The 23,477-nt window shown below is 36.0% G+C and overlaps 1 protein-coding gene across 1 annotated transcript in view; it reads right to left on the bottom strand.

The window, feature by feature from the left end:
- slc36a4 (solute carrier family 36 member 4) overlaps positions 1-23,477 on the bottom strand; it is a 55,631-nt gene that overhangs the window by 7,274 nt on the left and 24,880 nt on the right. Inside the window, exons 9-11 of the mRNA XM_056473611.1 lie at positions 22,866-22,964; positions 19,220-19,389; positions 13,110-13,279 (exon numbers count right to left, since the gene is read on the bottom strand). Of these exons, the coding sequence (XP_056329586.1) occupies positions 13,110-13,279; positions 19,220-19,389; positions 22,866-22,964 (439 nt within the window). The remainder of the gene's footprint in view (positions 1-13,109; positions 13,280-19,219; positions 19,390-22,865; positions 22,965-23,477) is intronic.

Below are 23,477 nucleotides of genomic sequence, written 5' to 3'. Positions count from 1 at the left end.
TGTATGCAGAGGATTGTGGCTGAAATCAAAAATCAATATTCATCTTTTCTGCTGACGTGAAATACGAAACCACCGTTCTATCCCTGAAAACAAAGGCACATTTTATTTCCACACACACACACAGCTTTTAGTGGAGTGACTCTTTTATAAAAGCCACACACACACACACAAACCGTTTCAGCCGTACACATATGTTTAATTCATGAGACTGAAGTGTGAAGTGTCACACACCTGCTCTCTAAGCTGCATCTTCTCTCTTTCTCTGTGCTGCAGGAAGAAAGCAGTAACATATAACACACACACACACGCGGTGGGTTCACTCATGCATTCTGAACACTATCTCACAAACACGCATGAACGCTTCAGTTTCTGGCCTCTGTGTGCTACTGCCACCCTCAGGATAAACGCTTGACAGTTCAGGACACGATTGGAGAGATAAACCAACACATCAGCCAACAGCTACAGACACGCACATAGACAATATATGAATAATAATTAAGGAATGAAGCTGTTTATGGGGTTCTGATGAGGCAGAAATCATTATTAACATCCATCATACGTGTATTAGAAACAGTGTTATTATTAATCTAACAGTGTTATTATTAATCTAACTATTGTACATTTTTTAATAAGTAGTCTAAATTTGATTTGTTTTTACACTACTGGTCAAAAGTTTGGGACTCAGAATAATTTTCTTAAAAAAAAAAAAAAAAAAATGTTCATCAAGGCAGCATTTATTAAATGTAAAAAAGAAGGTAAATATTTATCAAAATTTTAAAGAACTGCTTTGTTATTGTATGTAGTTTTAAATGAAATTATTACTTCAGTCATTACTGCTTTTATTACTATTAGCATTAATAAAAAAAACAAATAATAATATTAATATTCGAGTGATTTCTGAAGGATCATGTGACTGAAGACTGAAGTAATAAAGTAGAAAAATCATCATCAAAATCACTGGAATAAATGATTAAATTAAATTATAAACTACTTTTGAACAATTATTTTATATTGCAAAAACATATCACTATTTATACTGTATTCTTGATCAAACGCAGCCTTGGCAAGCAGAAGCTTATTTTAAAAACTTTTAAAATCCTACTGACCCCAAACTGTTGACCACTAGTGTGTGTATAATATTAAATGAAAACAGATATTATTATAATGCTTTGTAATTTTACTTTGCCATTTTATTTTTCATATTTTTATATTTAATACCTTAAAAGCTTAGTTTAAATAAAAAATAAAAAACAGACAATATAAATGATTACTATCTGTGCATAGTTTAATTTAGTATTAAAATAATCTTATTTTTAACATCATTTATACGCTCTAAAAAAATGCTGGGTTGTTGTAACCCAAAGGTGGGTCAAATATCGACAAACTTAACGTTAGGTTATTATTTATTTTTTTAATTAAATTCAAATTACCATTTTTAACCCAACAATTGTGTTTGACCATATTTGACCCACCTTTGGGTTACAACCGCACAGCATTTCTAGTGTGTATAAATGATGTTAAAAATAATATTATTTTAATAATAAATTAAAATATGTACAGAGAGTGAACAACTAATAAAATAACTAAATATTTATATTTTATATTGATTTTAAAATCTTAAACTTAAATAGTTTATTAAAATAATCATATTCATTTATAAGTTAATCATTTTAAAGATAAACTCAATAAAACCAGAGCTATTTTCTTGGCAATTAGTTAAAATGTAACATTTCCTAATATTTAACAGCAAAATGTTAACAATATTTAGGTTATTTTAATTATTACTGGTAATAACTCATACTGGTAATGACAATTAACTAAAACCCTGGTAACTATTTACAATTAACTAAAAAGGTAACTAAACATTTTACTAAAGTATACTGGTAATAACAATTGACTAAAACCATTTTTTTCTTCAAATTTGACATTTTCAATCTAAAATCGTTTTTGTTTCGCTTAAGCGTGCAAAAAAAAAAAAAAACCTACATACATTTTAATATTTTTTAAATATTGTTTTATTTTATAATTTTTTATATTTCCGGTTTTGTTCTGAAACAGGGTTTAAAATTGTTACAGTGTTGCTCTTTGTTCTTGGTGCGGTTCGCGTTTACACGGCAAAGTTTCTAAACGGAGCGAAATAGCTAAATGAAGTTACGGTTGAGTTTCTTCACAATGAGTTTCACGGTTTATTTTTCAGAGTCTCGCCCAGCTGTCATGCCTCCTTATTTTAACGATGAGCAACAAGACATTATAAGCGAAAAGCTACGGTTTTGAATGGTGACACCCACAAATATCGTCCCCAAGTATAAATCAGAAGACTTACTCATTCATAGCCTTGGCTAGAATTATGCATTATAGGCTTTACATTATAGAGAAATAACAGATAAACCAAGCCTGCAGTTCAGTCAATTTTTGGATAAACGGATAACCAGCTTTTGTTAATAGTTCAGCAAGCGTTCACTTCCCTATTTGACATGAAACACTTATTTACCAGAAAGAATGAGATCCCACCCTACTCTACCCTATTCCTATCCACCCTATCCACTCCTACCCTATTCTCTCTTCATATAGCCGTATCTATGGCTAGTACGTACCCGAATTACAATGTGATATAGACTTGTTTGTTAGTTCACTGTATCGTATTACTTTCTCACTATAATCGATCCGCTTCAGAGTACGTTTCAATCAAGCTGAGACCACCTCCTTCAGGCGATCTTTGACCGATTGTTTTGGCGTGGATCTGAGCGGGATTGTGGGTTTCACATATGCCAAACGAACCGCGCTATCAGGGGAAATGTGCCAGGTTCCAAAACAAAAAAGTCTAGGTGTGAAAGCACAGAACAGGAAAAAAAAATCAAACCTAAAGCCTGGGTTTATGTGGCTTAATCCTTATAGTGATCCAAACTTGCAGAAACTTTTTTTGGGTTATCAGTGAGCATTAACTACTTCACATCCTACAAGAAGGTCGAGTCAAATCTTGAGAACTCAGAGAAGGGCCTCAGCATGCAGGTGCATGATAAGCCCCATCATGGAGCTCAGCGACAGGCCTCAGTGGAGAGCTCCATGATGGGACTGTCTCCGCAGGGCAGGCAGGTAATAATTCACAGAGCCTCAGGAAGACGGAGATAAACGACCAGACACTGAATGAGTCCCTCAACTCTGCCCCAGCTCGCGCACACACACACTGCCACAAATGCACTATATAAAAACACAGAACCCACACACACACGTACATCCACACACACGCGATATGCCCACTAATCTATCACTGTGCTCGCAGGGTGACGGCCTTGAGCCTTAGAAAGAGCTAGGAAGAAAGAACATGCAGACAGATAAAAGACAGCATGAAAGAGTGACAGAATGAGAACTTCATCTTTTTATCTATCAGCAACGGCCCGCAAACCTGCAACCTTCAGCACTCATTACACCTCCGTTCAACGGCAACTCACAGAAAAAGTTACGATTTAGAAGAAAAAAAAAAAAACTGTTTAACACACCTGTGCAATAATAATGATGATATAAAAGGTAGTTTATAAATTATTATTATTATTGACCGTCTAAAAATGTGAAATAATGCAATCTATGCAAATTACATGACATACAAGTTCATATTTGGATTTCGCATATATAAAAAGACAGATATGCAAAATATAACAAAAATCTATCTCTCTCAATATATTTAGCGATGACGAGAAGTATGCGATGTGAAGGCTGTGCCGGACCATACGCGTGCGCTTGATGCAGAAGTATAAATCAGCCTTTAATCCTTTGTGGCATAGATTCAACAAGGTACTGGAGATATACGTCACTTGATATTTTCTCTTTTTCAGACCATTCTCTGTAAACCCTAGAGATGGTTGTGCGTGAAAATCCCAGTAGATCAGCAGTTTCTGAAATACTCAGACCAGACCGTCTGGCACTAACAACCATGTCACGTTCAAAGTCACTTAATTCACCTTTCTTCCCCATTCTGATGCTCGGTTTGAACTGCAGCAGATCGTCTTGACCATGTCTACATGCCTAAATACATTGAGTTGCTGCCATGTCATTGACTGATTAGAAATTAGCCTTAACGAGCAGTTGGTCAGGTGTACCTCATAAAGTGGCCAGTGAGTGTATATATCCATCTATCTATCTATATATATATATAGATAAGATATTCATTATATATCTTTTTCAACCAATGGAGTAACGAATTTTTACATAACGTTGCAAATATGACATTTTATGTGTGGAATCTAATGTAAATTGAGTAATGTAAATTGGCCAGCGGAGAAATTAAAATGGTCGTGCCCAACTGAGCCTGGTTTCTCTCAAGGTTTTTTTTCTTCACTTTCGCCATTAGTGAAGTTTTTTTTCCCTCTCCACTGTCGCTACTAGCTTGCAATGGTTCGGGATCTGTAGAGCTGCGCATCGTTGGATTTGCTCTTCAGTGTTTGGACTCTCAGTAGTGATTATTAAACCACACTGAACTGAGCTAAACTGAACTGAACTTAAACACTACAAACTGAACTACACTGTTCCTATTTACTGTGACCTTTTATGTGAAGCTGCTTTGACACAATCTACATTGTATAAGCGCTATACAAATAAAGGTGAATTGAATTGAAATTTCTAATTCATATATGTAATTAGCATATTTTGCCAAATAGCAGATTTCTATATGGGTATTATTATTTTATTTATTGAAACGTATCATGCATTTCATCCAAAGTACATGAATTAAATACAGGGCTCGCAAAATTTCTATATTCCTGGTAGACCTTTGGGCAGACACTCTTCAGTTTTTGGTAGCTCGAATATAAATTTAAGTAGAAAATAGATTTATTAAATATAAAAAAAACATACATTTACTAAATAAAATATATATAATGGTATTTGTTATAGGCTAGAGCCGGGCACACTCACAAACTTTAAAAATGAACAGTTACAGTCTGAATGTCTAACTAATGTATCTTGATCTTAATATTGAATAATTTAATTGATATATATTTTTCATTTCGCATATAGCTCAGACAGGCCTAACATGATGTGAAACTGCTTGTTTACAAACCCAAAGAAAGACATGTCCTAAACTGTACAATTCTGAGGAAAGAAAATAATGTCTTATAAATACTTTATTTCAATTTGATGTTTATTAATTATTTTATTGTCCCTGAATAAATGTTTTTTTTTTTATACTTTGTTAAAGTCATTATTTGCTGGCGTACGAGCTGTTTATGATGCTATAAACACATTAACGTGATTTAAATATAAAACATATGATTATTACATTTATAAATCAGGCTATTTCTGTATCTGCATCTTGTCAGTGACTAGTGTTTGTGGGCTTCAGTGCTGCAAATTTCAGTAATGATCAGGTGATTAAACACAGAAACGCTGTGTTATAGGGAGGTAGTTGATAATATTGTGTCTTTTCTCCTTTATTATCAACAAGTGGATTTATTGCTGCCATATCAGCAGCACAGCACATACAGTACATAATTATGCACTGTGTGAAAGAACGTAAAGGCATTTAAATGATTATTTTTCCTACCCACCAGGCAGATGGAGATAGGCTTTTGTTTTTTCAGTTGGACTACCAAAATCAAAGGACACCGCTACAAGATATTGTGAGCCCTGAAACGTCATCAGTAGTGTACAGAGTAAAACTATAAATATGCTTTAATAAACGCATAACTATAAATCTCAAATGAAAATAAAAAATCTTTAAGTGGCGTCTTAATGTTTTTTTTTCCACCAGCTTTATATTATACAGTTCCAAGAGTTTATGAATTCTGGATAATTTTTTTTAGCTACAGACAGGGGGGCAAAGCTGTGGAAACATTTGTATTTATTATCTAAGTAATAGATTATCTAAGTTTTTTCTTACATATTTTACATTATTATTTTCAAATTGTAATGACCATGCTTTTCTTCGGTCCCAATAATCACGCTTGGATTTATTGTACACAACTCACTGGGACATTTCATTGTAAAGAGAAAAAAAATGTTTTTCATAATGTTTGATCAAACTATAATGACTTTCTCTGCTTCTGAAATGACTTTCCCACTGTGTGGGCAGAGGAAATAATATTATCCAATAATATCTTGGCCAATAAACCAATAAAAATGGATGAATAAAATGAAGTCCCACCCAAACATCATTTCCTGCTGATAATCGCTTTACTGTGAAATGTGTAATTCAGGCAATGTAACTAAAACTATTTTTTTAAAGAAATAAAACCAAGCGTGTTTTTTCCCGCCCGAAAAAGATGAATTTACAAGATGTCCATGCTTCTTTCATGATGGCATGTTGAAACTTGAAACTCGGATCAGAAAGAGCAAAAGACGCACAGAGAGCAGCGACCGAGAGGTTGAGACAGAGAAAAAAGAAAAAGAGTCATGGGTGCAATAAAAGAAATCTTATAAACAGAGAAAGTGATATGTCCAAGGAGACTAGAGAGATGGATAGAACAAAAGAGCGACAAATGAATAGTGAGCAGGGACATTGGCGAAGGAAGAATGGAAAGAAGAAACATTGTATCTACATAGAATGATTGATAGCTACGACAACATAAAAAATAGCTGGACTTGTAGATTGCTAGAAAGATAGATTGCTAGAAAATAGCTGGAATGATAAAGAGCAGCACTAGAACAATAGAAAGGTGGTTGGAACAACAGGTGGAAAAGCACCAGAACAATGGGTTTAATAATAGATCAGTAGCTGATATGGTATCTAGAACAATAGCTACACAATAGATGGTTAGCTTGGATGATAAACCTGGAAGAGTAGATGAAGAGAAAGATAGCGAGGTTAAAGAATATCTAGTAAGACAGATAAAAATGATATAGTGACCAAATGGCAATGACGTTGAAGGTACACATTTAATCAGTTCTTGCTTTCCTGGGGAATCGAACCAATAACCTTGACATTGCTAGTGTCATGCACTACTATTAGAGTTAAAAGAAAAAGGTAGAATGAAAAAATGAGAAAACAATAGTATGAGCAATAGGTTGATCCACAGAGAGAATTATAGATGACAAAATTATAGAGAAACAGAGTGACAGAGATGAAAATAAACAACAGAATGACAGAGATGAACAAAAAAAGTGAGAGAGAAAAATAGAAAAAATGATGGATATGAGGGAAGAAGAGATGAGCAAAGCAACAGACAGAATAATAGCTGAACAATAGTGACAGACAGAATGCTAATAACAAATAGATGAACAAGAGTGAGACAACAACAGACAGAAAAATAGAACAACAGATAATACAACTGACATAATGATAGAGCAACAGATAGACAGAATTATAGAGCAACAGACAGAATGATAGAACAGTAGACAGAATGATAGAGCAACAGGTAGAGTTAAAGACAGAATGAGAGCAACAGACAGAACAACCGAAAGAATGATAGAGCAACCAGGAAAATGAGAGCAACAGGTAGAATTAAAGACAGAATGAGAGCAACAGACAGAACAACCGAAAGAATGATAGAGCAACAGACAGAACAACTGACAGAATGACAGAGCAACAGACAGAATTATAGAACAACCGACAGAATGAAAGAGCATCAGACAGAACCAACAAAATAATAGAGCAACAGACAGAACAACCGACAAAATAAGAGCAAGACCGAACAACCGACAAAATAATAGAGCAACAGACAGAATAATAGAGCAATAGTCAGAATGAGAGCAACAGACAGAACAACCAACAGAATTATAAAGCAACAGACAGAATTACAAACAGAACGATAGAGCAGCAGATAGACAGAACAACAGTCAGAATGATATGGCAACAGACAGAATCACAGAGAGAATGATAGAGCAAGAGAGAATGACAGACAGAATAATAGCAATAGACAGAATGATATGGCAACAGATAGACAGACATAATGAGAGCAACAGACAGAATCACAGACGGAATGAGAGCGCAACATAGACAGAATGATAGAGCAACAGACAAAATGATAGAACAGACAGAATGATAGGGCAACAGAAAGACAGACCAACAGAGAATGAAATGGCAACAGACAAGATTACAGACAGAATAATAGAGCGACAGATAGGCAGAATGACAGACATAATGATAAAGTGACAGAGAGAACAACAGACAGAATGATAGACATAAAGACGGAACAACAGACAGAATGATTGAACAGACAAAATAATAGATAGACAGAAAAACAGAATGAGACGAAATGACAGCAACAAACTGAATAATAGAGCAACAGACATAATGATATGCAACAGACTGAATCACAGATGGAATGATAAGGCAACAGGCAACAGACAGAATGATAAGGCAACAGATAGACAGAATGACAGACATAATGATAGAGTGACAGACAGAATGATGGAACAGACAGAATGACAGGGCAACAGAAAGACAAAACAACAGAGAATGAAATGGCAACAGACAAGATTACAGACAGAATGATAGAGCGACAGATAGACAAAATGACAGACATGATGATAAAGTGACAGACAGAACGACAAACATAATGACAGAACAACAGACAGAATGATAGAAAAACAGAATGAGATGGAATAAAAGAGCAACAGACAGAACAAACATAATGATATGGCAACAGACAGAATCACAGAGAGAATAATAGCGCAACACACAGACAGAATGACAGACAGAATAATAGAGCAACAGACAGAACAGACATATGACATGGCAATAGACAAGATCACAGATAGAATGATATGGCAACAGATAGACATAATGATAGAATGACAGATAGAACAACAGACAAAATGATAGAGCAACAGACAGACAGAAAAACAGAATGAGACAGAATAACAGAGCAACAGACAGAAGGATACGGCAACAGACAGAATCACAGAATGATAGCGCAATACACAGACAGAATGACAGACATAATGATAGAGTGACAGACAGAATGATATAGCAACAGACAGACAATGACAGAGCAACAGATAGACAGCACAACAGACAGAATGATAGAGCGACAAAGAGAATGATAACATGACAGATAGAATGAAAGCAACTAATAGAACAACAGACAGGATGACAGAGCAACAGATAGACAGAACAACAATCATCATGATAGGGCAATGGATAGAATGACAGACAGAATGATAGAGCAACAAACAGAACAACAGACAGAATGACAAATAGAATGAAAGAGGAACAGACTGGTAGAGACGATAGAGTGAATAATGAAAATAAAGCAACAGATAGAACAAACAGAGTGATAGAGCGACAGAGCAACAGATAGATAGAAGGACCCATTCAAAATACTAATAAACACTATAGTAATACTGTACATAATGTATACAAAAATAACCCTGCTAGACTAGACAGATTCTGTTCTAACAGCTTGCGTTTTGCACAGTTTTACACACACCCTCACTCACTTATTCATCCACCCTCTGACGTTTCCACACAAGCCTTGCAACATGCTCTCTCTTCCTCTTTCATTCTCTTTCTTCACAGCAAACGCTCTCTCGCTCGCACCTGCATGACTGACAGTGTTAAACAAATATTTATTTTCATATTTTAGGTCTCTGGGAGGTTCACGGTTCAGCGGCAGACTCAATTTTTCCAAAGATAAAAAAACATATATCAAAGTAATCCAAAAAGCCTTCAGGTTTACAATGGTTCACAGGATCCATCCATCATTTTTTGGGATGGTGTACAAAAACCTCCACTATCTCCCCTCTCATCACCAGTGAATAAGAGAGGGAGGATTAGGACAAGGGGAAGATGGGAATGGGGAAGAAATGAGGAAGAAACAGAATGGATGGATGGATAGATAGATGGATGAAGTGCAGAGAGGACAGGGGGAAAACAAAAAGGCTGATAAAGATGGAGGAGCAGCGTAACGCACGATCAAGAGCTGAATTTAGCTGAATAATGACACTGTTTTCCTTTGTAAAGCTGCTTGGCTGCTTAATTCAATTAGCTTCATAATTGAATTTTTGCAACATTTACGTTGTTGAACTGAATTGAATTAACAACGAACTGACTCAGGGTAAATAATGACGCCATTGTCTTCTGTAGAACTGCTTTATAGCTCAATCTAACTTCTTTCGGAAATTGAGAAACTTTTGCGGTTACTGAAGTGTATCAACAGTGAACTGACTTTTTTAAAATAACAATTTTTGTCGTTTGTGCAATCAAGATGTGCGGAGTGGTTAATTTCATTACTTCTAAATGAACTGTGATCAGCTGTCTAATCTCAGAAAGATGTCCATGTTCATTTAAAAATAACTTGCATATTTTGAGTCAAATGAACTTGCAAACAGAATTATTATATTGCATTCTTTAAATAAAAGTTTTTTTTTTACCAAAGTGAACACTTGCAATTCAAAATTTAAATGCACCACCTGGAAAACAAGGACATTTTTAAACCACTTTGGGCTATTTTTAGACTTGTTTACAGTGTTTGGATGTCTATTAAGACAATGTGTATTGGTGGGACGCTGTACCAGGGTTTCTGCAGATATCATGATGTTAAATTTAAGACTTTTTAAGACTATTAAGTATTAAATTTAAGACCTTTATCACAATATCAAAAACATGCATACACAAAGAGAAACTGCAAAAATCCCAAAATTAGTGGTAAAATCAGTATATTGGAAACTGATAGATTCAAATATTCCTTTCCAGTTATCAAATGTTACTTAATTTTAGTTTGTAACTTGTAAATCGTTTTAAATACAAAATTGTTATATATACACATCAGTGTAAAACGTGTCCTTTCCCACGGCTGTTGGAATTTCTAGCCAAGAATTATTGTTCATCTGGTTATCTCTACGATCATGCATGGACGGATCATAAAGATGTCTGTACAGGTGTGTTTCAGACAAAATCTCTTCAAAGTGACGCACGAACTGTTCACCCGAGTCTCAAAAAATGTTGTGAGCTCCGCCAGCCAAAATCATGTCGTGCGCACCCAATGCGAACCTCCGCAAACACAGCAATGACATCACGTTCGCCGCACACACTGAGTTCAATAACAGAAAGCTGAATTCTGTTGGACTGTTCTGTTGCTGATTGGCATGTTGGACTCATTTGTAGTTGTAATACCGCAAATTGCATTTAGACTAGTGAAATAAAGAACTTCAACCAAGCAACAACAAAAAAAAGAAATTAAATGAGCATTAGAGGTAGCATTACATGCACATCGGAAAAATAAGACCTGTGCAAAAATATTTAAGACCTAGAACATTGAATTTAAAACTTTTTAAGGCCTAAAATTTCGATTTTAAAATATTAGACTTTTTAAGACCCTGTGGAAACCCTGTGTATGTGTGATTTCAGGTGACAGGAAATCAAGCTCAATTTATTTATAGAGCACATTTAACACACACCAGGCTGACTTAAGTGCTTTACTGCAGCAGCATTTTAAAATAAATGACAGTGTTCATAAGACTGTCATTAGGAATGTGAATGAGATTTATGCATGCTTATAACGGTCAATAAGTGTCATTCATTCAGAAATGACACTTACAATGCAAAATGGTTTTGTTTGTTTTGACAACTTGACAAACAAATACATCACAACCTGTTTTTGTCATGACAACTTGACAATACCAGACACAAAACTTGTCATAAATCTGCCATAAACATGATTGTCATAAAGCCATTATTAATATGTCAGGAATTTAACACCGTCATTATTATTTTATATCTCAACTACAGTGGAGCAAACTGAATTTGTCATTAAAATATCATTATATATTGATCTTAAAATTATTTGCCAGAGAAATGACACTTTTAATGAAACATTTTAGGAAAAAAAAAAAAAAAAAAAAAAAACACTTTCCTTTTTGATATTTGGTGCCAGTGTTACAGAGGCCACAAGGTGCTCTAGCGACAGACGCTAGAGGTCATGGTCTTTAGCCTCCTTGTTAGAGCAACCGACTCGCATGCAAAGAATCGCCGGTTCAATCCCAGCTCAGCACAAGCTGGTTGCAGTAGGACTGGTGGGCTACATGTGGGGGCTCGTCTGAGATGGGAGTGAGGTTTAGGGGGGTGAGTGTAACAGAGGACAGCTAGTGAAGTGCTATGCAGGTAAAACTTCACTCCTCTGACCTCCAAAAGGTGCTCTAGCGCAGTGTTTCCCAACCCTGTTCCTGAAGGCACACCAACAGTACACATTTTCAACCTCTCCCTAATCAAACACACCTGAATCAACTTATCATAACATCAGAAGAGACTCCAACACCTGAAATGAATGGGTCAGATAATGGAGACATCCAAAATATGTACTGTTGGTGTGCCTCCAGGAACAGGGTTGAAAAACACTGCTCTAGCAACAGACGCTAGAGGCCATGGGTGTTTAGCCTCCTTGTTAGAGCAACCGACTCCCATACAAAGAATCACAGGTTTGATCCCAGCTCAGTGCGGGTTGGGTTCAGTACGACCAGTGGGTTACACCTGGGGGCTCGTCCGGGATGCGGGTGAGGTTTAGGGGGATGAGAAACGGAGGCAAAGTGCTTTGCAGGTAAAACCCCACTCCTCTGATCTCAAAAGGTGCTCTAGTAACAGACGCTAGGGGCTTTCGTTTCTTTTGCTCAAACACAGAGGTCTTTGGCCTCCTTGTTAGAGCAAACGACTCCCATGCAAAGAATCGCCCGTTCAATCCAAGCTCAGCACGGGTTAGGTGCAGTAGGATAGGGTTACACGTTAGACAGCAAGTGATACCTTTGTTCTCTTTGACTCATTGTATGGAAGCATTACCTTATTCGTGAAATGTTATGCGATATTCTAATTTTGCGGATACGTTTATTTAGCATATTTTGATAGAAGCTAATCAAAATTAAAATCACAGCTAATGACACTTACTGAAATGATTCAACAGTAAACCTAATAATAGCTATTTCTATTGATCTCTCTTTGGAAGCTTCTTTGGAAACAACCCATATTATATATCATTTGTTATTAAAACACCACTAATACTTATTTGTCTTTACTTTGTTTGACCTTCTTGCTCCTGGATTTTTCATTTTCACTGAGCTTGACATGGTGCATTCTGGGATTGCTTTCATCATGAAAAATGTGATGCCTTGCAGTGCTGCTTATTGAGGCAGCTCACTATATTTTGGATTAGAGTTTGTCTGTGTTGTGTGTGTGTGTGTGTACTCACAGGTGAGGCAGACGAGCAGTGCTCTAAGGCTAAGATCAGCCACTCGTCTCCAGCTCTTTCTGACTCGTTCACACATCGGCGGAAGCAGAATCTCTGCCGGCACAAAAAACTGCACTGCAAAACTCACAAACACGCCGAACGAGTACAAGACCTTCACCAGCTGATTGGACCTGCAACACACACACACACACACACACACACACACTCATGAATACTGCAAAGAAATGTCAAGTCAGAAACCACAGCATGAGCAATTACAGTTTGAAGAACTTCAATGATGCAACGCAGGATTTCAACACATGACTTCAAAGGCAGCTCAATGCAGACGCTGTGTGTTTCCAAAAGCCACCATACTGCTGCAGGAGAAGCAGTTTGGATCTACTTTAAAGTTAAAGAAGAAAAAATCTCTGGAACTGATACATCTGTATTTTAAAACGTTTATATTATATAAACTTATATTAACATTATACGTTTGTAGAAAAAAACTTAAGATCAGTCCAAAATTACTACATTCATTCATTCATTTTCTTTCAGCTTAGTCCCTTATTTATCAGGGGTTACCACAGCGGAATGAACTGCCAAAAATTACTACACTACACCCAAATTAACATGCTGGAGAAAAATTCTGCAAAATTTTAATAAACAGAAAAAAAATGAAGAGAAGCTTCAATCAAAATCAAAACAGAAACAATCTAAAAATGTTGATTAAATTTTGTAGTTTGTAATTTGTAATTTTTTGTTGTAATAATTGGTTTAAATTTTAATGTATTATCTTTTTATTCCTACAGATGTTTCTATAGATGTTTCCAAACTCATTAAAATGAATATCACATTGTAATAAAATGTGATAATAAACAGTTTAATAAAACGGTTTTAAATGCATGATATAATAAATATAATATTCTTTAAACTGTAATATAATGAAATATTATTACAATTCAAAATAACTATTTTATTTTAAAATGCAGCAAATTCTTTCAAAATAAAAGCTTGATTTCCACCATGTTGTTATTGTCAATGCTGAAAATAGTCGTGCTGCTTCCTAAAATCTTTCAAACCCAAATGCATTCTGTTCAAAATATTCTGATGAATGAATGATTTTTTTTATTACAATTACAATAATAATGCAAAATATAAATTAGCAAAGTATGTCAAAAGACAACTCAAATCCTCTCTCTTCCGAGATCAAGACCCCATTTTCTCTCCCCCAGCTCATCAATTCTAAGTGTGCCTCACACAGGTGAGTGGGCTTTACAAACCACCTGTAGTAAACACATTATTGCACCAGTTTTGCACATTTATACCAGACACGTTCTTACAATCACTCCACAAACATTGTGAATTTCTGAAGTGTGCTTCACTTGAGTGAGTGGGCTTGACAAACCACCTGTAGAAAACACATTATTGCACCAGTTTTGCACATTTATACCAGACACGTTCTTACAATCACTCCACAAACATTGTGAATTTCTGAAGTGTGCTTCACTTGAGTGAGTGGGCTTGACAAACCACCTGTAAAAACACTAATTTCTCTAAATAAAAAAACCACTCCCTCCCTCCTTACTCTGACACTTAATTCTTAGACCACAAACAGTTCCTTCTGTATAAATAGCACTTGTTGTATGTATTGCCTCTTCTTGTTGAATCGCTAAATGTCTGTAGATTGCTTTGGACAAAAGCGTCTGCTAAATCAGAGGTTCCCCAACTTTTCAGCCTGCGACCCCCAAAATAACAATGCCAATGATTTGCAACCCCCAATTTTTTCCTGAGGTGGTTATAAATATATAAACCTTGTACACAACAATCCACACATACCAATAGGCCCAAATCTATAGGTCCAAAGCGAACCTCGATGATGTCACATTCGACACACGCACTCAGTTCAATAACAGAAAGCTGATTGGCTATTGCATGTTTGTTTCATTTGTAGTTGTAATAATGCAAATTACATTTGGACTAGTGAAATAAAGAACTACAACCGAACAACAACAACAACAAAATATTTAAATGAGCATTAGCTGTAGCATTACATGGACATCAGAAAGATAAGACCTGTGTAAAAATATTGAAGACCTAGAACAGCGAATTTAAGACTTTAAGGCCTAAAATTTAGATTCTTAAATTTTAGACTTTTTAAGACCCCGAGGAAACCCTGTGTATGTGTGATCTCAGTTGACAGAAGGTCAGAAATGACATTTAAAATGCAAAACGGCATTGTTTGTTATGACTCTGCCACTTCGCATGACTTCACACTTAACAAGTGGAAAAATGCATGACTATGCGCAAGGCATGCGCCATGGGTCACGCTGATTATTCGACACAGAAGTATAAAGCTGTGGTCACACTGCACTTTTCTCCCCATAGACTTCCATTCATACGCACATGAATGTGTCAGACGGGAAACGCAAGCTTGTGCAAAAAGTTTCGCAGTTTGCTGCACTGGAAAGTTCAAGCTTGGTGAACTTGATGAACGAAACCACATCACATGACTGTGCGAGACCAATCGAAGATCAAAACATTGGAAATTTTAATTATCTGTCCTGAGTGGTCAAATTTACATGGACCAATCGCTTGCTTTTTTAATATCTAATCATTTTATTTAATCCCCTTTTCGCAGCGCCGTACAACAGAATTTCGCACACACAAACTCTAGTGTGACCGCAGTATTAATCAGCCTTTAAACATTAAAAACAGCTCTGTATAGTCATGACCACACTTGTTAGTAGAGCAGGTAGTTTGACCGTATTCTGCTGTTTATTACTCCTAGTCATTTCTCCCGTAGGCAACTGAGTCGCAAGTCCTAAAACAATCGCACTTCCGCATTGCAGAATAATGTCAATATGAGGTGATTAATATTATACATGTACATAATTACACTAAAATAAAGTCAGTTTCAGAAGTGCGTCACACTGCTCTGGTGGCAGATGTGTTCTCCGCTGACATGATGCTAATGATATCTAGACATACGCTAACTGCTAATAAATGCCTGCTTAAAAGTTCGTAGGAAACAGCAGGCTTTAGCGAAAGCAGCTGGTTTTGATTTCTCTGTAATTTGATCTTAAGTGTCTGTGAGCTGCGATCAGTCACTGGAGATGTTTCTGACACTGAACTCAGGGGAATGAAGACGACGCTTCAAACGCTTCAGTCTGGAGTTTAATATTAGTTCTAGTGAATTTAACCGCATTACAGCAGGGAGCTGCGAGAACTAAATTGAACTGACTTAACAGTGGAGTATGATAGATGTGACTTTTACATTTTTTAAACTTTTGCTGCTTTTTGCTTTGGGGAAAAACATGAGGAGAGACTTGGAAAGTGTTTGTCCCTCAAGTTAAAAAAAAAAAAAATGGATTCTGAAGTCCTGTAACGAGTCAATAATTCCAGCTTTTCTTCCTGCAGTGGCTGTTTACACCTGAGCACTTCATGTGTTTTTTTCTGATTTGATCTGATTTAAAAAACTTTGCATAGACACTTCCTAAAAGTGAATGTACACTAGAATAAATATTTGCTTTTAGTGATTTAACTGATTATGATTCACATAATAATTTAAAGTGGTTCAATTAAAGGGCACCTATGGTAAAAAAAATCTACTTTTCAAGCTGTTTGGACAGACATGTGTGCAGGTATGGTGTATATGCCGTCATATTGGGGTGATATAAACACACCCAGTCCTTTTTTTTCAAATTAGCAACGTAAAAACGGTGGACCAATTGGAGCGGTTTTCAGACCGACCGCAACTTTACATAGGAGTGCGGTCCCCCCGCCCACCGAATTAATTGACAATTAATTGCTTCATTTAAGTCTGTCTGTTGTCTGACACAGCCGAGGGAGGAGATTAAGGCACGCAAAAAGGCACGTAGAAACGGTGGGCGGGGAGGACTAGCCTTAAAGGCGTAGTACGACAAAACAGCCCCCCAGTGCAAAAATGTCTAAAATTGAATCTTGCAAAAGATATAATGAAAAATCTGATGGGTGTTTTGAGCTGAAACTTTACAGACACATTCTGGAGACGCAAAACACTTATATTAAATCTGAAAAAGGGGTAACCTAGGTGCCCTTTAAGTCAATATTTGAGTTACACACAGTTGAAGTCAAAATTATTAGCCCTCCTCTATATTTTTTCCCCTAATTTATATTTAACATATGTTATTTTAACATAAGTTTCAATAACTCATCTCTAATAACTGATTTATTTTATCTTTGTCATGATGACAGCACATAATATTTTACAAGATAGTTTTCAAGACACTTCTTTACAGCTTAAAGTGACATTTAAAGGCTTCGCATTTAAGCAAGTCATTATATAATGATTGTTTGTTCTGCAGACAATCGAAATAAATTATTGCTTAAGGGGGCTAATACTATTGACCTTAAAATGTTTGTTTTTTTTTTTTAATTAAAACTGTTTTTATTTTAGCAGAAATAAAACAAATAAGACTTTCTCCAGAGGAAATAATATTATAGGAAATACTGTAAAAATGTCCTTGCTCTGTTAATTATAGCTTGGGAAATATAAAAAAACAAAAACAAATAAAAATTCATAGGAGGGCAAATAATTGCGACCTTAACTGTTTGTTGAACTGTATGTCAACTGTATGTTTATCTACAGTCGCAGCACATTACATATTAAAAAGAGTTTTTTCCACTTAAAGTGATAAACACCATTTGTACTGTTTTGTGTTACAAGTTCTGAAGAAGAGCTGAAACACAGATATGCAAATTTTCATTTAGTGTATATTATATACAGTGCACTTTCAACCAATAATAACAGACGTGGCCATGATCTGACCAATCAGAGCAGAGTATGCTCTAGGCCGGCATGATTATTCATTTAAGACAATTACAAAGAGTGCAATTGGAAAGAGTGCAGTTTTCAAATTATTTTGAAGTGCTATCAAATATAATAACAAGCATATCGTTTTTGATAGTTCTGACAGTACAGAAGCACATTATCGTGAACAATGTGAAAAATGTAACAATCTAAATGTTAAGGTTTTGGATATCTTTGTATAAGATTTTATTTATAATTTAATTTAAAATACTGTAGTTATTTTCCAACTTTGTCATGACAACTGACAGCATTACTGGAAAAAAATGTCAACAGTGAGTACGTTTACATGGACACTAATAACCCGATTTTAATACTACAATACTCTGATTAAGAGTCTACCATGTAAACAGCGATTTTTGATCACCTTAATCCAACTAAGGTCATAACCGAACTAAGCAAGACATGTGGAGTATGCCGATTTAATCGCATTATCGATCTGCAGTGCAGACATGTAAACACCACAGTCAATGCAATACCATCGTGGAGGATTTTAACTACATTTTGTGACGGGAGTCTATACACACACACGGCTGTTTGACACTATTCTCTGCACCTACCGAATCAGTGAAGCACCACAGACACCTGCACTGCGAAATGCAGACGGCGTTTCCCCATATGGCGTGCGGTCTCAGATTTCATTGAAACCACATTTCCAGCAGTTCTTACTCGGATCAAATATCTTGTTTGTCACGGCGGCATGCATAAAATGTACCAGAATGAAAGTGCCAACTGCAGTTAAAGTCGAGAAATTAAAAATGAAACACCCGAAATTACATGAAACTCTAGAGAAAATGTGGATATCATGATGACGCAATAACGTATATCAAATTATGTGCTATAACATGTAAAATCATGAATGGAACATTCAAAAAAGCAACTCATGTAAACACCTTCCTCATAATATTGTCCTATTCAGATTAAGGCAAATGATTTAATTACTGATGTCCATTTAAATGTAGTCAATGTTTTAAATAAACAGTAGCAAAGTGTAGCTTACTTTGTGATTATGCTTGGTCTTTCTTTGGTGCTGTTAAAACCACCACATCAAACCTGTAGCTGTTTTATTAAATGGTAGCAAATCACACTTTAAATAGCAATTTTGATCACATAATTTTCTCCAAATTATGGAAAAAAAGCTGATGCTGCTGGATATTACTGGAAAAGTAGGGTTTTTTTGCTGTTGTTTGTTTAGTTTTTTCATAAATGTATTTAAGAAGTCCTCCTAAAACAAAATGATCAACCTTTAGTGTCATTATGGAGAACCGTAAAGAATGTTTGTTACCAGGAGTCGTGTGGAAGGTTTAGCGTGATGCTGCCTTTGATGTCATCTCTGAAGCGCAGGTAGCCAAGAGTGGCCAGCGTTACATAAAGGACGATGATGAAGCCCATGCCAATGTTGAGGGCCTGAGGGAATCGCTTCGGCTCCCTCATTTGATTCTCTAATGGAAGAACCTACAAGAACAAAACAAGAGAGATAAATGGAGAAGGCTGATTGGTGGCGGCACTCCAGGCAAAACATGCACAATCCCAGTCAGTGAGAAAAGAAAAATAATGGTGTGCACAATGATGCTGCCTTCTAAAAGACATAACTTTGACCAATTTCTGGACTAACATAGTAAAGCATGGCGATAGAAACACCAAGGCTGTATCCCAACTCGCATCATTCACTATTCACTACATGTGACCACTAATATAGTGCACTCAAAGGAGTGAATGAAAATGAGGGAGTGAATTGGAGCACTGAACGCACTAAAGGGATGCCGTTTGTTTGTGCTTTGCTGGTTGATAAATCCCTCAGACGGATTCGATTTGAAACTAAATGTTATTTACACTTATCGAATTGTCTATTCGTAATTCGAGACAAAGTACATTATTTCATGTACACAAAGGTTAATTTAAAAATAAGAAATTATTTAGAAACTTAAGGTGCGTCTCAAATTGTAGTATAAATTGTAGTATAATTGTAGTATAAATAGTGCATGTAGTGAGTTCACACTGAAAACTCTAAAAAGAATAAGTGCACTTTAAATACCCGAATGATGCACTTATTCATCCATTAAGAAGTCGTGTGGAATGTTGGACACTTCACACACTCAATGGCTGCTGCTTCGCTTATTTAGCGGAAGGGGCGGAGCTTTCGGGCACTGATGTTGGATTATTTATTTTGGATTGTGAAAGCAAAATTCTCCTATGAGAGTGATTATAGCGCCTCCCGATGGTTAATGCGGTTATACTCATGGCAGCTGTTATTTGGTAGTTTGGTCACTTATTTCACTAATTTGGCAACCATCTATCGTCATCTGGGAAACTGTTTGAATTTCCACTTAGTAAAAAAAAAAAACATTAGTCTTCAATTTGGGATGACACTACATTCATATACTATGCTGTTGAGTGTGCATAGTGTATAGTGTACCATTTGGGACGCAGCTTTACACTTGATAGGATTCCGCTGATAGGATCTTGTGGTCAGATACAAGACTCATACTCACACAGGGCATTTTGGGTATTCACTAGCCATTGGTTGTACATTTGTTGTTGCAGTGCATTGTGGGATTGGTTGAATGTTCTTAATGTCTACAATTGGCTAATTTCTCAATTAGTGCACTGTTTAAAGTCATAGTTGTGATTTTGGATGCAGTCTTAGGTCATTAGTTTGATTCCTGGGGAATACATTAATAAATGATATATGTTTTGGAATAAATGCAATGCAAGTTACTAAATTCTAATATATCATTTGTAATCACACAATGGACTGCAACAAGTTCAGTGGAAAGAAAATTAAACAAAAGTGGAAAAGGCAAGAACATTTTCTAATATAATTAATTTACTGAAAGAGGGCCGTTCACCCAAAAATCTAATTTGTAAGGTTTTTGTTGTTCTTAAACTGTTTATTACCAATTTTATAGGATAAAAAAAGAGATTTTGAGGGTAAACAAACCACTTCTGGTGAAGCCGAGTCACTTTTATTTCAATAGTGCTTCATAAAGTGCAGATTGTGTCAACTTTTCAAGGTTGAATTTCCTGGTCCCAATTGACTTCCATAATAATTTCAAATACTATGGAAGAAAATAGGACAAACTATTTAAATACCAACATTCTACGTTTGACAAAGACATCAACTTTGCTACCAATCAATACTGAACTTTTAAAATTCAAGCTAATATTTGAGAGCTGTTGAGCCCATTCTTAAACACTGCTTATTGGCCATTGTGTTCAACAGATAATGTTGTGACTGTAGCTACGTTTCCATCCACCTGATTTTATGCGAATTTAAAAAATGGTTGATCGAAACGCCAAGATGCGCATAAAAAACATACGCGTATAACCTAGTAGGATAAAAAATTTTTTTGATAAGTAAAGATGCGCAACTACAATAGAAACATTTTTAAAATCACACAAATTCCAGTATGCGCATTTTTAAAAAAAAAAAGTCATGTGATTTTGTTATCGGAGATCATGTGATGATAAAAAATGTGTGTGAATGGATAAACCAGCAGGCTGAGCACACTGTAAAACATCTGAAATGTTGTTTTGTTCATTCTAAAACGGCTTAACTATTTCAGTATTAGTGTTATTATATTATTGATTACCTCCAGAATCAAGATGCTGTGCTCCGCATCTGAGGCCATTGCATGTTCACTGCGTGTCAGGATTGCCTTTTTAAGTGCAAGTCATTTAATAAAAAAAAGAAAAGATACACACAGCTTCTCATACCACGGCAAATTCTGTTTTTACTGTTAATATTTGGCTCCAGTTAACCAGGAAGTGACGATTTTGTTCGTTTTGACTCATTGGATGGAAACTCTGCTTTATTCGTTGGTCTTATGCGATTAACCAGTTTTGCGCATAAAGTTAATTCGCATTTATGGATGGAAACATAGCTTGTGAAGTATTCTCTGACGGTTATTGCTTCACCACACTTCAAGCATGAACAAAGATACACGGACACTGCAGTGTTTGAAATCCACGTCTATCAGCTGATCCGTCAGTGGATCGCACAGCTCCGCTCAGACGGATCAGCTGATAGACACGACTTTCAAACACTCCAGTGTCCGTGTATCTCTGTTAAGGCTGCATGAGTAATCACAGATGACTTTCATGCTCATTTTTTGAGTAAAGCCATGTCTGTAATCAGCAGAAACACTCCAGCAACTGCTTTCAGTTGGAAAATACCACAATTAATAATGTCTTTACTCTAAACTCACTTCATAGATTTAGATGAGATTTACTACTGATCACAGATCTGACGAGATGTGCATGAGAATCACTTTTGCTGAATCTCAATTTCATTCAATTTCAATTAATTAATTGTTCAGCCCATAACGGTGTACTTTTAACAACCCTACAACGTCCTTCAAAATATCTTGTTTGAAATAAGTTTGAATTTTCAGTAAGCCAGCTCAAGTGCTTCCAGTGAACTGTCGTGCCATTTTAAAAACACTGCTTTCAAAATCTGGGTTACTTGTGATTTTCTGATTAAGCCTGATTGATTTATGATATAAAGTGGGTCTCAGACTGGACAAGAAGCACAGCAGTAAGTTACATTCTTCCACGGCATGTCTGTGAAATATGGAAATTTACTTTACCCCAGTATTTTAAATGGAGTTTCACAGCTGCTCCTGACAGTTTAAATGGCCTTTCACCTTGAGTTACACTTGAACAGCTAAATTATTGCTCAAGCCTATTTAATGGATTATATTTTAATTAATTTACATTATCGATGCTGTAAAAGAAACCTTATGAAATTGAAAACATTCAAACTTTCAGCTGAAGTCTATCAGAGGCTGAAATACACTGTGCATAACTGCTTGGGTGAACTGTTACACTTACTAAAGTTTTGGGTTGAACTACTCCTTTAAAACCAAAAGGATAAACCAACATTCAGTACATCTATCGATGAATAAATGAAAGCTGAATCATAATCTCACCACTCCGATTCCCTCAAAGGCAAATATGGCTGTGCCGAAGAAGAAGGGGAACTTTCTCCATGTGGAGGCGTATGGCAGACGTCTGGGATCACTCAAATCCTACAGAGTCAGAGATGGTAAAAGGCGTGATGTAGTTTCACTTTATGACTGTAATTGCAGTCTTTCTTTCTAATATTAAGGCTGACAGACACACACAGGCTTATAGGAACAATATAAAGTAAAGATCTAGTGTGAGCCTCAGACGCAGCAGTCGCCCACAGCAGTGACAGTCTGCTGAATACAAGAAATAGCTCCAATCTGATTTGGTGGCTATATGCAATTGGTGAGAGTTTGTATGCTGAGTTTGTGCTAGCGCTGTCAAACGCTTAACCGCATCCAAAACAAAAGTTTGTATTCACATAATATATGCATTTTTTTAAGTGTACATGCACAATAAATATGGACAGCACATACACATGAATTAACTAAATAAGACAAGCTTTTATTTATGATGCGATTAAATGCCAATGAATTGTTTTCAGCACTAGCTTGTAGGCAGCCTGTATCCATTGTGCACTACAATGAGCATATTTAACCTGCAAAAGTAGATGTGCACTTATAGAATCATAGAGA

The sequence above is a fragment of the Danio aesculapii genome, chromosome 15 (genome assembly GCF_903798145.1).
Source record: "Danio aesculapii chromosome 15, fDanAes4.1, whole genome shotgun sequence".
NCBI lineage: Eukaryota > Metazoa > Chordata > Actinopteri > Cypriniformes > Danionidae > Danio > Danio aesculapii.
The sequence above is the reverse complement of the archived record's forward strand: the minus strand, read 5'-3'. Positions and strand labels throughout refer to the sequence as shown.